Genomic DNA, 18847 nt, shown 5'->3' on the forward strand with positions numbered 1-18847 from the left:
ATAAAATCTTTAAAAAAAAAAAAAAGATTTTATTTATTTATTTGACAGAGGGAACACAAGCAGGGGGAGTGGGAGAGGGAGAAGCAGGCTTCCCTCGGAGCAGGGAGCCCAATGCGGGGCTCGATCCCAGGACCCTGGGATCATGACCATAGCTGAAGGCAGATGCTTAATGACTGAGCCATCCAGGTGCCCCAAGAATCAGAATCTTTAAAAAATATCAAATTACTTCATTTTACACAATAAAGAAATTCTTAGGGAAAATAGGTAAATTAAGACCTCTTCTCCACACTCTCCACACGCCACTCCTTGACTAATACAGATAATTTCAGGGCTACCATAGACTTACATATTTTTAACAAGAAATAACTTCTCTATCTGCAAACAAATATTTTAGTGCCAATTGTGAATGGGTTCTATGCACATAATGCTTTTTAGCTGTCATAATCCTATCGAGTTTCATACAATTTTAGAACTCAAGTGAACTTCAAAGATCATTTAGCCCAACCACCTCCTTCTGTGCTTAAGGATACTGGGATTCTGACATGTTGATTTATCTAATCAGTTAGTGAATTAGAGCCCTCATCTCATCTTATCTCTGTTTGTCCTTGATCCTACAGAAAACTTCTATAAGGTGAATAATTCTCTCCTGATGATTCTGAGACACCTTGCTGCTATTCTTATTGGGTTTTACTATGTGGCTTTGTTGGAAGTAGGCAGACCTGTAAGACAGAGTTCACATACTTCCTTTGCACAGTTTCCGTGCTTGACTTTGCATGTGCCTATGGTTTTAAATATTTTTGCCTCCCACTTCCAGGCATGTTTGGTCTTCCCTTCTTGCCTGAAGGGAAGGTATAAGGTATAAGGCTAAAAGCAGTACCATATTTACAGGATTAGCTTTCATTTTTTGTAGACTCCTTTGTGAGCTAACCTATAATAGGTAATCCTGAAATATAAAATATTCTACTAGAAGTCAGTGACAGTTGCTGCTTGTGAAGATAGGTTAATGAGGGGAATACCCATTCCCTTTGAAGTTAGATGTATGTGCACACATCTTAGCTGGATACTGTAGTAAATTGGCTGTATTCCATATCTATATACACAAGATTCACATATTTTAATTCTTTATTTTTTACAGCCATCTCTTCCTGTACTTTATACCCTGTCTAGCCAGGCTACACATGAAGCTGTTCATCTCCTTTGCAGGATGTTGGTCTTTGATCCAGTAAGTAGTGTTTATTTTTATATTGTTTTAATGAATTAAAAATACATGTGTTCTAAGAAAAACATCCTGGCTTTAAATAGCTGAGCAATGTAAAGAATGACTTTTCAAAAATAAACTTCAGTCCTGTTTCATGTGTATCATCATGCTCACTCATTGCACAGAAGTTTGATTATTAACACATAAACATCTAGATGAAGAGAAATAGGGAACTATACCATCTTTATTTCTCTCAGGATTTGAAAAAAGAGTTTGACACCAAGGTAAATCAGGAGAAAAGAATTTTAACATTCTTGGGAAAAAATCTGCCCATTACATTGCATAAGGAACTGTTTACTCATTTGGTGGTTGAGATGGTAGCCTTATCAAATGCCATTTCTAGACTTGACTCTTCTGAGACAAAGTTCAGGTCTTCATTTATCTGTTCATCCAAAGACTATTTATTATTCATCTCTGTGCTGGTAACTATTGCCAAAGAAGACTCAAAAATGAAAACATTTAGAAAAGAACATCTTACTTGACGAGAGTACAAGGAAGTCCTCAAGTACAAAACACAACAGGTATTTAAAGGGGAAAAAAGTCACAGAAGTACCATTTATGAAGTTTACATTGGTATGTTCATAATGAGAAAACAGCTACATCTCAGGGGACAGAGTGAATTTTTTGTTCATTTGGTGTTTATTTTTTGGTTTCCATTTGTTTGCTTCAACATGTGAGGTGCCTCATGATATGGGAAGCAAAACAGAGTGGCGCTTCTTGTTTCCATACCCTCCTTGTGGTCAAGCTCCTACCATTAAGGACTGTTTCAACTACATAACTTGCTCAGTGAGCTAGTGATTTAGTGTCATTAGTTTGATTTTTTGTTTTATTTGGCAAGTTTATCTACATAGCTAAACTATGTATACAACAGGAGATGTTCGTACATAAAGACCTTTTACATATTTTTAATATATCTTTTGTGGTTAACAAAATTAGAACCACATGAACTTCAGGCTTCAGAGGTCATTTCTGTCTGCCTCTAGAGGATATTATAAAGGCCCTGAGGTTAAATTTTACTTTTATGTGTCAGAAATATGTTACTCTCTTTATTCTGTTAAGATTAGGGAAGAAGAACCATGTGATTCACCTGTACCAACTTTTACTTGCAATACTTAGAGCTATAAGGTGTCCTATTTCTCTGAGATCCCATGATTATTAATGATCCTGACCTGCCAGGAGTTCATAATCTTTACAACCCTAAGGCTGGAATTCCTAAGCCATAGAGTGGATACCAAGCATGAGAGGCTTTTTAGACATCAGTTCTACACATGAAATGTCCTTTTTCCTTAAGAGTGGGGTTGTCACACCTAATTAAAACGAAACTTTTGGTGTGCTCATAGTTATACATTAGATTTATCTATAAGAAGGAGGTAAGATTTATCTGGTTCAAAAAAAAAATAGAGGATAGATTCTTACTGGACCTATGCAAATAACTACATGGTCATTTAAAAAAAAGAATTCCATTAAGGCACCCCATGTAATATTTACCCATTTTTATCATTGTCTTATAGGACAAGGCCAAGCAATATATGTTATTTATTTACAGAATCATTTTAAATTGGCCTGATGCTTTTTTAGTTTCTGACTGATATTAAGGATTCTTTTCTTTCCAATTCTGAGGGTTCAATTAGAAATAGATACCATTTTTAAAGAGTGTTTCATTCTGATTTAACCTGTTAAATTGAAGGCTAGCGATACATTAAGAAGAAATGAGGTTTTTTAAAAATATCCATTAAAAATAGAACATTAACCATAATTAAATCAGTTAGTCTGAGTTAATTTAGTCCAGTTAGTCTGAGATAATTATTTAATTACTTTATTGATCTTGGGTTAAGCAGTCTCCTGCCACATGTCTGCTCTTGGACTGACACATTCCTGGAAATCCTGGCTCAGTTACTTGGTTTAGTCTAGGTGATGGTTGTCTGTGCTGGTAATATCAGCTATACCCGTAAGTTTGTATCCTGAATTCAGTAGTTGGGAGTACCTGGTGTAACAGTCCTTTACTGAGGTTCTTGTGACGTTTCTCATGGAAAATTTAATTCCTTAGCTTGTAGTAGAAGCCTTTAGGCAAATATAAGGAGAAAGCAGAAACCACTAGAGGATAAGTTTAAAGGGCTCTGGTTCTTTTATTGTAACACTATCAAATAGTATTAGAAAGGATGGGATGTAATAAATAATCAGTTTATAAAGATGTAATTAACTATTAACTCAAATAGTGAAGGCATTAAACAAACCTCCAGAGACTTTAATTTATCTAAATGCAGTGAATAGTTACAAGCAATATATTTTTAAAGCACAACAATAATCATGAGGAAGTTAGACAAAATTATTCACTTTTTTTCCTCTTGCCAAACATATATCTATTATTTTGCATATACATCTTCCTATCATCACATATTCTTTTATACTCTTTACAAAAATACATATTACTTTACCCAAAGATATTTGCATATCTTTTTTAACTGTTTATTGATGGCTCCTCTATAATGTATTAATGAAGAGCCTTTGTATATTAAAATTATGTTGTCCAGGTATCCAAAGACTGTTTATTAACTCAAATTAATTATTACCAAGGTTTTAATGTTTAACTAAGAATCAGATTAAAATTTAAGTTGACAAATTAAGTCCTTATAATTGTAGCATTCTAAAACTGATTTATTTTTAGAAACACATTACCTATTATCATTCATCTAACGTAGTTGAACACATAATTTTGTAATTCTGTAATCTTATACAAAGGGATATTAGTTTATCTGACCAGCAAAATCAGTAGAAAAAAAACTAAATTCAAAATGATTAGGCTTTTTGTGGGAAAACAAACCCAAAACTTATAGAATATTGTGGTGGCATTATTTGTACATGGCAGTAAGATCAGAAAGAAAACAGAGATATTTTAAAATTTTTATAACTATTAACTCAAGCTGATTTGTCCAGAGTCACCTTGCATAGTAATATCACATGACCTCTTTATCTTATACAATTATATACCAGATATTAAAACTTTTAAGTTAAGAGAAATATTTTGCTTTTTACTCTGTAACCTACTAACCAAGAGTATTATTTTAATTCGTGGTTAAAGCTTTATTTAATCTTTGAGTTACAGCTTTTTTTTTTTTAAGATTTTATTTATTTATTTATTTGAGAGAGATAGAGACAGAAAGAGAGCAGGGGGAGGAGCAGAGGAAGAAGGACAAGCAGACTCCACACTGAGTGCAGAGCCTGATGCAGGGCTCAATCCCAGGACCCTGAGATCATGACCCAAGCCGAAATCAAGAGTCAGATGCTTAACTGACTGAGCCACCCAGGCGCCCCTATGAGTTACAACCTTAGCAAGAAAAAATTTCTAAATAGCCAACATATTTAATACTTAAGGAAGAATAATGTTTTAAAAATCTTTTCAGGGGCGACTGGGTGGCTCAGTCGTTAAGTGTCTGCCTTTGGCTCAGGTCATGATCCCAGGGTCCTGGGATCGAGCCCCACATCAGGCTCCCTGCTCAGTGGGAAGCCTGCTTCTCCCTCTCCCACTCCGCCTGCTTGTGTTCCCTCTCTTGCAGTCTCTGTCAAATAAATAAATAAAATCTTTAAAAAAAAAAAATCTTTTCATTTCTTTGTAAAATGTCTTTAATGTGTTGATTGGTTCTAAAAGCCAGTTAGAACAGGAGTTTGCTCCATTTGCTTTTTAAGAGATCTCATAACATGATATATTAACTCCCTTCAGGAGTATACAAAGTACATCAATGTGTTTGCTTAGAAATATTTTTTATTTGTAAAATGGAAAGTTTCATCAGTTCTTCAAAACTAAAAGAGCCAACTCTGATAAAGCAACAAAATCCAAGAAACAAGTATCCACATCTATTATAAATGTTGATCAGTTAAACAAGGTATGTACAATATGTAATTAAGAATATATATGACATGGGGCACCTGGGTGGCTCAGTCAGTTGCATGTCTGACTCTTGGTTTCGGCTCAGGTCCTGGGATCGAGCCCAGTGTTGGGCTCCCCTGCTCAGGCAGGGAGTCTGCTTCTCCCTCTCTCTCTCTGCCCCTCTCCCAACTTGCACTCACACGTGCGTGCATTCTGGCTCTCTCAAATAAATAAATAAATCTTAAAACATATATATATATATACACACACACATATATGTGCATATGTATATATATATAGGACATAATTAAGCACCACTAGGTCCTTCCAAAGAACATTATTGAAAATCTGAGTAATTTTGTGATCTCTTTCTCAATTTATTATTTTTTTTTAAAGATTTTTTTTTTATTTATTTATTTGAGAGAGAGAGAATGAGAGACAGAGAGCACGAGAGGGAAGAGGGCAGAGGGAGAAGCAGACCCCCTGCTGAGCAGGGAGCCTGATGTGGGACTCGATCCCGGGACTCCAGGATCATGACCTGAGCCGAAGGCAGTCGCTTAACCAACTGAGCCACCCAGGCGCCCTCTTTCTCAATTTAGTAAGGCAGTTTTTCTTTTCAGTGTTCATACCCATTACAAAATGACAGTCTTCTTTCTTTAGCCTTGTTTCAGAAGTTCTAAAGAGACATTAATTTGTTTAGAAAAATGAAAGTTGATCATTGATTGCATGCTAGGGATTTGATTTACTTTTTGTTCAAAGGCTTCTCTTAGGTAAGGTACTTTAGAGGACCCCATGTTGGTGCACACAGAATGAACAAACACAGAGCTTGCTATCAGTAGTTGGGATAACACCAAAATCTTTCCAACCCTGCATTCTGGAATTTTAGGAAATATCAGAACCCACAGACAAAAAAACTAACAGGAAAACCAGGTTCTGAGAGAGACCCAATTTCTCACATCTGTCACCTGACAGAAATGACTTAACGGTCAGATGATAAACTTAAACTCCAGATTCAACCACTGCTGCCACCAGTGTGTGCACGATTGGCCATGCTCAATCAGAACCAGAAGTAGATTTGTCCAAGACCCAGCTGTAGTGTGCAAAAGCCAAGGAGCTCTGTCCCTCACATGAGACCGGCCGGAGGCACTGAGTACTCCAAGGGGCCCAGTCCCAGGCAAAATGTACTGTCAGCCAGCTTGTTTCCTTTGGTTCTGATAATAGACCTTTATCCCAGTGGAACCTCCAGGAATAGCTGGACCCATTTAGAAAAAAAAGAAGAAGCTTACTTCTAAGAGTGCCAGCGAGTCAGGCTTCAGAAGGGTTGGATCACCAGATATACCATATGACAGGTAGTGAAAGAAACAAAACCGAGGTTGTCAAGTTTATAGTCATCTGTTCATGGTGGATAAACAGCAGCTTTCTTTTGTGATTATCATATCCTGAAAAGTCATGACATGCCTTTTAACATCAGCATAGCAAAAAATTAGATAAAAGTGGTTTTTTTGTTTTGTTTTGTTTTGTTTAAAGATTTTTTATTTTTTATTAGAAAGAGAGAGCACAAGCAGGGGAAGCGGCAGGCAGAGGGAGAGGGAGAAGCAGACTCCCCGCTGAGCAGGGAGCCTGATGTGGGGCTCGGTCCCAGGACACCGGGATCATGAGCTGAGCCGAAGGCAGACGCTTAACCATCTGAGCCACCCAGGCGCCCCGAGATAAAAGTGTTTTTAGGGAAACCAGGTTTATGGGAAATATTTAACATTTTGTTATTTGGGGGACTAGAACCAGTCAGGATGATCCAGTTATTTTTGGTTTGAGTACCAAATGGTTTTGTTTTTAATTGTGTTATGTGAAGTGCTTGATTATACTGGAAAAGGGGCAGAGTTTCCATTCTTGTTCTACTTGTACTGAGTCCATCCTTAAACACTTTAAAATGTACTTATATGTCCACTAAGCTAAAAAGAGGAGATTTTTTTTTTTTTAAGATTTTATTTATTTATGTGGCAGAGAGAGACACAGCGAGAGAGGGAACACAAGCAGGGGGAGGGGGAGAGGGAGAAGCAGGCTTCCCGCCGAGCAGGGAGCCCGATGTGGGGTTCGAACCCAGGACCCTGGGATCATGACCTGAGCCAAAGGCAGACACTTAACGACTGAGCCACCCAGGCGCCCCGAGCAGATTTTTTTTAATGGAGAAATGAGTTTATGATTTATGTAAACCTGAAACTACTACATTAAGTATTCTGATCTGAAGTGCTAGAAAACCACAGGCCACCGATATTCGGATGGTGCTGGCTGTCAAAACATGGCATTCAGACCTTATCTGCTGCCTAACCTGAGCAGTTACCCATAGGCTTTTGCCCTAAGTTCAGTTGGCATTCTAAGAGAATAAAAGTTTGTAAAATTGCCACTGTGATCACATCTCTACCAAATGCTGAAACATATTTAGAAAATAAAACTGTTATTTAAAATGTAAACTTACCCCTCCAAAGCATTGCATATTTAAATGTCATGGTATTTGCCATTTTTTGACCATGCATATATCTATTTCAAGGTAGGAACTCTTCAGGATCTTAGCAGAGTCACGTCTAAGTGCTTTCTGGTGGTGTCAGGTGGTTGGTTGTCCTACGTTATATACTCCCTCTGCTGCTGCATTACCTGCCTCTACATTCAGACATTCCTCTTTATACAAGATACACTACAGACTAAGGATAAGCTGTGAAAAGCAGTTACTGTGTCTTATGAAAGATCCTTTGTGGACAGTCATGTTTATCTGTGGTGTTGATGTGCTGGTCTCTAAATTTGATTTCAGTCCAAAAGAATATCCGCTAAGGATGCCTTAGCCCACCCCTACCTAGATGAAGGGCGACTACGATATCACACGTGTATGTGTAAATGTTGCTTTTCCACCTCTACTGGAAGAGTTTATACCAGTGACTTTGAGCCCATCACCAATCCCAAATTTGATGACACTTTTGAGAAGAACCTCAGTTCTGTTCGACAGGTTAAAGGTGAGTATCTTTTTTGGCCCTCGGCCAGGCAGGATGAATAATAACATTTTCCATTATGTGGCTGTGAAAAGCTGAATCTAGATGGTGACCAAAGTTCCTCCATATGTTTATTTTACAACCTTGCATATAGCTTTTTGTCCAGGGCATATATGCCAAGAAAGCTATGTGTGTTATAAAAACACTGATTTAATATTGCATCCAGTGGAAGGTCAGGCTGACTTATTTAGTGAGTGTGACTCAAAGTAGATAATATGTATTCACTCAGTGTGATTTCACTGAATGAAACATATTGGACTTTTTTATATATAAACATGCAAATTATACAAAGGATATAAACACCCACTGAGGGAATCATTCCTTGAATGGTCACAAGAGAGGGGAATTTCTGATAGTCTACTCAAAATTCCCTGACACGATCTCCTATTGGGGTGGGGATGGAGGTTAATGACATCCAAAATTCTGAATGATTTTAGACATTTTAGGATGTTTTAGAGGAGTAGTCCCTGAGGTAAACAGCCAAAACTATGTGCCTAAACAACTGCAGGGTTTTTTTCAGTGATTTTCAAAAGAGCAATAAATACCAGCAACCTAGAAGATTCATTCATAATGCCAACTCTGTGGAATCACCCTCAAATTTATAGACCATTTTACTCCTCCCACGGATGGAGTTTCAAACCCGTATAACACCACTTGGTCAGCGGGGTATGGAGGTTGCCTGTGTTTAGCAGCCACTGTCATTTTGGTTTCAGGAAAGTTCCACTGGATCCTGCCTGATACATGATCTGTGTGTTTGATCTAACTGAACTAATAGGAAATGCTGTTCAGATGCTGGCCAGTTAGCTGAGAATCCGCTGTTCCCAGGCCTGCAGATTGGCATGGATTGTATGATGTTTGTTTTCTCCACAGAAATTATTCACCAGTTCATTTTGGAACAGCAGAAAGGAAACAGAGTGCCTCTCTGCATCAACCCGCAGTCTGCTGCTTTTAAGAGCTTTATTAGGTAACTATATATATGTAATTCTTACTTTCTTGTTATTGAAAGGTTGCCATTGTGATTTAGTTATTTAGCATATTTCTGTTTTTATTTAGATTAGATAATATAGACAAAAAGAAGGTTTCCTCTACGAGTTTTGGCTTTAGTCAAAAGCAAATTAAAAATGTAAGCATTTGGGCACCTGGGTGGCTCCGTTGGTTAAGCGACTGCCTTCGGCTCAGGTCATGATCCTGGAGTCCCGGGATCGAGTCCCGCATCGGGCTCCCTGCTCAGCAGGGAGTCTGCTTCTCCCTCTGACCCTCCTCCCTCTCACGCTCTCTGTCCCTCATTCTCTCTCTCGCAAATAAATAAAATCTTAAAAAAAAAATGTAAGCATTTGTTTTTACACTGACGCCACTTCACGGTGGTTGATTAGGGTTGGTGCTTTGGCAGTTTTGTTCGCAGATGACCACTGTACTGCCTGATCGAGCACATGCTAGGGACCCTCCCGCAGCAGCAGCGTGGCGGCCGCTGCCCTCGACGTAGACATGGTTATCTTGGCTCCCACTACCATCCCCACCACCTTAATAATAACTGCAAGCAAGGTGATTTTATAGGTATAGTGCTGGTGTATCCTGTCTAGAGTTTTGTTGAAAGAGCTTCATAGCTGCTTTGGAACCCGACAAGCCTCGTTCTCTTTGTCTCTCTCTCTCTGTCCTTTCCTTCTCAGTGTCTTTTTCCCTAATCCTTGCATCAATTAAGGTCCAGCCAGGTGAAAGAAACCACACCCAGTAATGTGGACAGGGAAAATTTAATAGTGAGAAGCATTAACTAGGAAAAGATGGTTAACTCTAAAAGGTGCATAAGAAGATTCTGGAGGGTCCCAAAGTAGCCAGTGCAGAAAGCAGGTACTCCCTCCAGACTAAGGAAGAGTGAACAAGGAAGAAATTAAAATTTGGAGGAGGGCCCACCACCCAGGGCTTATAAAATTTGGACCTCTTTGTAGAGGATATGACTGCCACAAGAACACACACAGCTTGAGGGTGGTGAAGAAACTTTGCAAAAGGTGTGGGCAGAACTGGTCCAGAGACACCTGCTGGGTTGCAGAGAAACTTGCCAGAAAGTTTGGGTAGAACAAAACTGGGCCTTCCACGTCAAAAAAACCACACCAGAAGCAGGAAGAGAAACTGCTTCCTGATGCTGTGGCCTTGCAGTGTCCTTCCAGCATAAGCTGGGTGGCAAAGGATAACTGAGTAAGGTCTGGCTCCAGTATCACAAAGCAGGACAGAGAAGGGTGGATTTAGATCTGAGAGACCACAGTCTTCCTCCTTTCTTCCCCACCTGCCTTTCTGCCTCTCCCTTTCCCCTCTCCTCCTTGCTTCCCTTTTAATTGGCCTTGACCTGGTGTTGAAGTTGATTACATTTATTAAAGCAAAGTCAAGAATTTTTGTTTAGGGGCGCCTGGGTGGCTCAGTCATTAAGCATCTGCCTTCGGCTCAGGTCATGATCCCAGGGTCCTGGGGAGCCTGCTTCTTCCTCTCCCACTCCCCCCTGCTTGTGTTCCCTCTCTCGCTGTGTCTCTCTCTGTCAAATAAATAAAATCTTAAAAAAAGAAAAATTTTTTTAAAGAATTTTTGTTTAGAATTTTTTAAATCAGGGGTGACTTTCATTTCTTCCATGTATTTTTCTGTGGAAAGAAGGAATTAGGTTGCATTTTTACTTTTCTGTGGTTTAAAATTAATTTATTATTTTCCCCTAAGAATCAGTGACCCAGTCAGTCATGTGTTTTAATACCTTTCAGGTGCAGGTTATTCATTATCCCAAAGCAAAGTGGTTATACACACACCCTCAAGTTTATAATCTAGTTAGCAAAATTAGACAGATATGTGAAATAACTGAGAAAACCGATCTGTGGATAACAAATGCCAAATGATTATCCATTACTACTGAACTCATTGATAAAAGAGTGCTTATTTATAAGGCTCATTCACATAGGTTCCCACTTAAAGTCACTGTATTTTGAGAGGCTATTTTTAAATGGATAATTCTACATCCCTTAAGGTTATTTTCCTGGTTGATTATAGACATTATTTTTTATAATACCTACCACTTACTTTATATTACAAAGTAGACATGGTGGAAGACACTTTACCTACATTATCTCGTGTATTCATCACAATGTCCTATGAGGTGGTTGGCAGGCATCATCCCTTTCCAAAAGAGGAAAGATGAGGGGATTTGCTCGGCATCCCACGGCGAGTAAATGATTTGTCGTCTTCAAGCCCATCACTGTTGCCTCACTTATAGATACAGATTCTTGAATGAACAATTTGGAACAAACGTAGCTTTAGAGAAGTTAAATAAAAATCCAGAAATGGACTTTATAATTTTTTTAAAGGAAGAGAGGAAAACATGCAGCATTGACTCGCCCTCTTGCCCTTTGTGGTGTCACAGCTGGTTTCACCATGTCTCTATTTTTTTCCAGTTCCACTGTTGCCCAGCCATCTGAGATGCCCCCATCTCCTCTGGTGTGGGAGTGACGGTGGACGATATTGTACTACTGAAGATGTAATGTAGCTTTCCACTGGAGTCTGGGATTTGCAATTCTGGAGGTTAATCATGCTTGTACTGTAATTTTACTAATGAAGTTTTAAATTAACAACCACTACTTGTATGATATGAATAATATTTAGAAATGTTACTAGACTTTTAATCTTGTAAAGTGGTTGTGCTTTTAGAAGAAAAATATTTTACCCAGAGTTGCACATGTTTTATGAATTTAGTGCAGCTGTTATGGCTCACCTCAGAACAAAAAAGAATTGAACCAAATCGGGATTTGGGGGTTTTGTGTTTTTGTTTTGTTTTCTTTTTCTTTTTTTAAAATGAAGTGAGATTGTTCACACACACACACACACACACACACGGACAGTCGTACATTTTGATATTTGAGCCATTCCTGAAAATTTGGGGTTTTCTAAAACAAAAGAATCTAGAAACCTTGCCTGCGACCAATCATGGAGCCACATGAGGGGATCGTGGCTGCACCTGGGGGGTGGGGGTGGGGCATGCCACCTAATGATCAAGCCCTATAATTAGCTTCTCATTAGAGCTGTGACGGTGATGTGTGCTGTCTAAAATCCAATGTTGTGGGTAGAGAGAATGAGTTTGTGACTAGGAGAGACTAAACTTCTGTTTTCCTTACCCAGTATAAATATATATATATATATTTAATCTATTTTTATTAGAAGTTTTTCTGCTCTTTCTTACATAAAAGAACCCCCCAAGCATGCATCTTTCATGTGTGTAAATAATTCATTTCTGGGCTAATTTCAAAAGAATCCCAATATTGCTGTATAGAGAGAGAACTAGCTTGCACATTTTAGGTCTGTGAAATTTTGTGAGACTTTTCCTGCACTGGACAGTAAAAAAAATAAATAAATAAAGACAAAAACAAATTTTTAAAAACTTTAAAGCCACAAAAAAAGGCACATAGGGAATTATGTCAAATGTGTTTGTGTCCTTAGGCAAAGCTGTGGGAGTCTTGAAATGTCACAGTAGTAAATAACTTATTACTTTTTGACAAATTCTTTTTTCTGTTGGAACACTGAATTCTTCTGTGCATATGTATATATGAATACAAATTGAAGGCCTCTACCTCCTGGAGTTATACAACTTGGCTTGTTTACCTCCACATGCTGATGATGACTATTTTTTTTTTTTTAAGTTCAATGTGGAGACTTGAAACTTGAATGTCCCTTCCAACTTTTATATTAAAAATAAAAAGACAAGAAAATTGAAGATCGTTTTTCACCTGTACAAGGAATACTAATGGATCGTCTTAAAATTGGTCTAGGAAAAAACCTTGGTGTGTGTTATGGACAATTAACTGTTAAAGTTATTGTAAGTTATCTGTATTTAGCAGAGTATTTTCATCTTGAGTGATCTGAGCTGAATTTGAAGACTATTAATAAGTTATGTTTGGAAGTTTTAACTTCAATGAAGTAATTATTTGCTGTGAAAGAAACAAACATTGAATTACTAAACAAAGATGGTGCAATATCTTTGTTTTTTTTTTATGAGGCTCCTGAGAATCAACCCAACTGAAGCATTTCAATTCACTTGAATGAGAAACGTGTTTAGTATCAAAAGAGCCCAAGAAGACACTGGTGTGAAAGGTACAATCTCAGAGGTTGGTCAATTACCGTGGCACACTTACTGGTCACTTTGTACAATGTAGATTTGAAGTACAGTGGTGAAAACATTAAATGTGACATTTGAAAAAGATGTGTCATCTGTTTTCTTTAAATTCTTTTCCTTTGTTTTCTCTTCAGCACAGCTTTTTTTTATTTATTTATTTGAGAGAGCACATGAGAGGGGGGAGGGTCAGAGGGAGAAGCAGGCTCCCCGCCGAGCAGGGAGCCCGATGCGGGACTCGATCCCGGGACTCCAGGATCATGACCTGAGCCGAAGGCAGTCGCTTAACCAACTGAGCCACCCAGGCGCCCTTCAGCACAGCTTTTATTCCTGATTTTGCAGTTTTAAGACATTTCCTATTTATATTTTTATTTTGATCTTTGAGGAAATTAGTTGTGGTTTTTAAAATTCTTCCCAGAAACTTTACATTGCCAAAAATATATCAAAAACTTAGTTAAGTAATATTAAAGATATTGTGAGTCAAATATATATAATTTGAAAGTCTTCCCAGACCTTAGTGTGTCTAATCCAATGGTTTTCAAGCTTTTTTTTGAGCAAAGAACCTTATTTTCATGTGAGATTAAATTTCAGTACACTGGAGCCCAAAACATTAAATAAATAAACTGAATGAAACAGACTGCCAAGGACTTGACCTCACCCTTCTTTTCCTTTCTGCCTCCTGCCCCTGGCAGCCCAAAGGTAATTCCAGCGAAGGAAGAAGTCCCAGCTGGGGTGCCTGGGGCTCAGTCAGCTGAGCATCTGCCTTCAGCTCAGGTCATGATCCCAGGGTCCTGGGATCGAGTCCTGCATCGGGCTCCCTGCTCAGCAGGGAGTCTGCTTCTCCCTCTCCCTCTGCTGCTCCCCCTGCTTGTGCTCTCTTGTTCTCTCTGTCAAATAAAATCTTTTTTAAAGGGGGGGTGGTGGGGAGAAGTCCCAGTTGGATGGTGGTATAATTATGACCTGACACCAGACTGCCTAACTTCAGAATACCTTCCCTGTGGCGGATAAGGCAACATGACTCTTGAGTTTGTAGATGGTATGTATTTCCCCCGTCCTTCCTTGATTTAGCAAAATGAATGTATTTTTTTCCTGACATGGAGGGAATTGGCTGTTCTAACTCATATAAATTAATACACATACACAAAGTAGTTTGTTCATCCAATAAACTTTTGAATACCTACTGAGTGCAAGAATTACTTATAAGGACACCTTGTTAATATCAATAGTACTTGAATAAAAAAACTAGTTTTCATCACTTACAAGAGAATTATAAATTGCACAACAAATTTTTTTTTTTAAGATTTTATTTATTTGACAGAGACATAGCAAGAGAGGGAACACAGCAAGGGGAAGCCCGATGTGGGGCTCGATCCCAGGACCCTGGGATCATGACCTGAGTGGAAGGCAGATGCTTAACGACTGAGTCACCCAGGCGCCTCTACAACAAATTCTTTACTGATAAATACTAGAGAAAATATATTGACCTATTCCCACTGAAACCTGCTCAGCTAACCAAGGGATGTATGCCTCGTTTTTTGTTTTTTGGGTTTTTTTAATTGTTGATAATTGCAAAAATGTGGAATTTCTACAGCCAGTGGAATCAGTATGGACCAGTAAGTCAGGGCTCTCATCAGCTGCAATTTGTTTGCACTTTAGGTATAAGGACCCAGAAGATGGAGGGTAGTGTCTTGTGATAGTTCATAAGGTTTGGAATTTTTATTTTGTTTTTCTTCTATGGTATATCATTTAAAATACTACTCTTAAAGAACAGAATATGACATTTGCATGAAATTTGAAATAAAGGCCACTTTGGGGGAGCTGTTTCCTACTATGCTCTCAGGAACGTCTAAACAGCATGGGTAGTAAAAGAGAACTTTGAGGCTCCTCTTCTTCCTTAAATGGTCTTTCCTTGGCTTCCGTAACACCACTGTTTTTCTCCCTTCTTAGGGGCCACAGTCTCCTATACAGGCTCCTTCCTCTGCTTAATCTTCACAATGTTGTGTTCCCTGGGAGCTAGGGATCAATCCTGAATCCTGGCTTCTCTTCATGCTCTAAAGCCACAGGTTCTTGACTTGGCTTCTTGGTAGAATCACCTGGAGAACTATCAGGAATTCCAATGCATAGGCTGCACCTCAGACCAGTTAAATCAGAATCTCTCTGGAGACAGGTCAGGCATCAGTTTTGTGTTGTCTTTTTTCTGGTTTTTAAGATCTCCAGTTGATTCCAATGTCCAGCTAAGATTGCGATTCACTGTTGGCTACTCTCATCTTGTGACCTCATCTGCCCTCAATGAGCATAAGAGAATGAACCCAAATCTCTTACTATATACCCAGATTTTTCTGCAAGGTGCCTATTAGAAATTTCCACTTGGTTATCTTATAGGCATCTCAGACATGTCAAAAACTGAAATTAATAATGTTTCCCACACAACTTTATTATTAAATCCTTCTCACTTTTCCATACTGGTTCTTTTTTCCCCCTTCCCAGACTAGGGCCATCCTTAGCATATAATGAGTAATTGTGGAAGAGAAAGGAATTGTATGTTTGGGGGCAAGAGGGACAGAGTTGGGAGTTGGCCCAGGCTATAGCACCCTCTCTTCACAGTAGGTTAGGACCTGTGCCAGAGTGGTACTCTTGGCACCATGGCACCAGGTTTTCCTTTTTTGGCAGGGGAGGTGCAAGAGAATGGCTCAGGCTACAGTGTTCCATCTGCTCCGTTCCCCTAAATCCTGGGCCAGGGCTTCACCATCCACCCCGTTACTTAAGCCAGAAATCAGAGTCCTCCTCACTCCCATCTTCACTCCAGAATTCATGCACATTTTTCATTCCATTCTTTAATATTCTTTTATCTTAATGTTCTAAATTACGTGCCATAAAAGAAAAATAAAACTTTCCCAGTTGATGAGTTAGATGGCTATTGAATCTTGTTTTCCATTTTGGAAATCAGGGCTGAATTGGAAGAGACTGCTACTACTTGCTGAACTTAACATCTGGTTTCTCGTCTCTCAAGATTAAAATATTTTGAGAATCAAACCCATAAGTGATGACATTTTGCCTACACATTTTTTATATATGTGTCAGGTGTACAGCTCTATAATTCAACATCTGTATACACTACAAAGTGATCACCAGCAAAAGTGAAGTTACCATCCATCACCGTACAGTTGCCCCGCTTCACGCATTTCACCCACCCCCTAACCATTAGTGTGTTCTCTGTATGTTTTTGTTTTGTTGTTTTTAGACTCCACATGAGTGAAATTATATGGCATTTGTCTTCATCTGACTTACTTTGCTTAGCGTAATACATTCAAGGTCTATCCATGTCACAAATTGCAAGATTTCATTCTTTTTTTATGGCTGAGTAGTATTCCATTGTATAAATATACCACATCATCTTGATCCATCTATCTGTGGACACTTAGGTTGTTTCTATATCTTGGCTATTGTAAATGCTGCTGCAATGAACATAGGAGTGCATATATCTTTTCAAATTAGTGTTTTCGTATTTGTCAGGTAAATACCTAGAAGTGGAATAGCTGGGTCATGTGGTAGTTCTTAATTTTTTGAGGACTCTCCATAGTATTTTCAATAGTAGTTGCACAAATTTACAATCCCACCAAAAATGTACAAGGGTTTCCTTTTCCCCACATCCATTCCAACACTTATTTCTGTTGTGTTTTTTTTTTAATAATAGCCATTCTAATAGATGTGAGGTGATACCTCATTGTGGTTTTGATTTGCATTTCCCTAATAATTACTGATGTTGAACAACTTTTCATGTGCCTTTCAGATCCTCTGCCAATTTTTTAATTGCATTGTTTTTCTGTTGAGTTGTATGAGTCCTTGTATATTTCAGCTGTTAACCCCTTATCACATAACTGGTTTGTAAATATCTTCTATTCAGTAGATTGCCTTTTTGTTTTGATGATGGTTCCTGTGCAGAAGTGTTTTAATTTATTTTTGCTTTAGTTTCCCTTGCCTTTGGAGTCTGATGCACAAAGATGCTGCTAAAACCAATGTCAAAGAGTTTACCACCTGTGTTCTCTTCTCGGAATTTTATGGTTTCAGGTCTTAGATTCAAGTCTTTAATCAATTTTGAGTTAATTTTTGTATCTGGTGTAAGATAGTAGTCTAGTTTCATTCTTTTGCATGTGGCTGTACAGTTTTCCCAGCATTGTATTGAAGAGACTATCCTTTTGTCATTATATGTTCTTGGCTCCTTTATCATAGATTAATTGTCCATGTATGTGTGAGTTTATTTCTAGGCTCTTGATTATGTTCCATTGATCTCAGTGTCTGTTTCTGTACAAATACCATACTGTTTTGATTACTATAGCTTTGTAGTATAGTTTTAAATCAGGGAGCCTGATACCTCCAACTTTATTGTTCTTTCTCAAGATTGCTTTGGCTATTCAGGATCTTTTGTGGTTCCATACACATTTTAGAATTATTTTAGTTCTGTGAAGTAGGCCATTGGAATTTTGATAGGTATTGCATTGAATCTGTAGATTGCTTTGGGTATTATGGACATTTTAACAAAATTGATTTTTCTGATCTATGGACACAGAATATCTTTCCATCTGTTTGTGTCCTCTTGACACAAGTCTTTCACTTCCTTGGTTTAATTTATTCCTAGGTAATTTATTCTTTTTGATGCAATTGTAAATGGTATTGTCATTCTTTTTTAAAGTTTTTATTTTTTTAACTAATCTCTACACCCAGTGCAGGGCTCGAACTTAACAACCCCGAGATCAAGTTGCATGCTGTACCCACTGAGCCAGCCAGATGCCCTGGTATTGTTTTCTTAATTTCTCTTTCTGAGTCTTGTTATTGGTGTATAAAAATGCCACAGATAGGGGCACCTGGGTGGCTCAGTCGGTTAAGCATCTGCCTTTGGCTCAGGTTGCTTCTCCCTCTCCCACTTCCCCTGCTTGTGCTGTCTCTCTTGTCAAATAAAAACCTTTTTTAAAAAAATGCCACAGCTATCTGTATATTGATTTTGTCTCCTACAACTAAATAATTGTTATTCTAATTGTATTTTTGGTAGATTCTTTATACATACATATATATATCTCTTTATACATACATACCTATACATATGTATGTATATATATTCATGTCATCTATAGATAGTGGCAGTTTTACTTCTTCCTTTCCAATTTGGATAACTTTTATTTCTTTTTCTTACCTAATTGCCATGGCTAGGACTTCCAATACTATGTTGAATAAAAGTGGCATCCTCGTCTTGTTCTTGATCATAGAGGAAAAGTTTTCAGTTTTCACCATTGAGTATGATGTTAGCTATATGATCCTCATATGTAACACTTTCTTATGAGGTACATTCCCTCTATACCCACTCTGTTGAGAGTTTTTATTATAAATAGATGTTGAATTTTGTCAAATGCTTTTTCTGCATCTATTGAGATCATATGATTTTTCTTTTGTTAATGTGGGATATCATTGATTTGCAGGTGTTGAACCATCCTTGCATCCCACTTGATCATGGTACATGATCCTTTTAATGTATTTTTGGACTTGGATTGCTAATATTTTGT

The 18847-nt window shown here is 38.1% G+C and overlaps 1 protein-coding gene across 1 annotated transcript in view; it reads left to right on the plus strand.

The window, feature by feature from the left end:
• NLK (nemo like kinase) overlaps positions 1 to 13380 on the plus strand; it is a 167823-nt gene extending 154443 nt beyond the window's left edge. Inside the window, exons 8-11 of the mRNA XM_081805422.1 lie at positions 1136 to 1222; positions 7927 to 8125; positions 9032 to 9125; positions 11584 to 13380. Coding sequence (XP_081661548.1) covers positions 1136 to 1222; positions 7927 to 8125; positions 9032 to 9125; positions 11584 to 11638 — 435 coding nt within the window. The 3' untranslated portion in view covers positions 11639 to 13380. The remainder of the gene's footprint in view (positions 1 to 1135; positions 1223 to 7926; positions 8126 to 9031; positions 9126 to 11583) is intronic.
• The last annotated feature ends 5467 nt before the right edge of the window (positions 13381 to 18847 follow it).

Source organism: Leptonychotes weddellii, chromosome 15 (genome assembly GCF_054177405.1).
Source record: "Leptonychotes weddellii isolate Sample4059 chromosome 15, ASM5417740v2, whole genome shotgun sequence".
NCBI classification, from domain to species: Eukaryota; Metazoa; Chordata; class Mammalia; order Carnivora; family Phocidae; genus Leptonychotes; species Leptonychotes weddellii.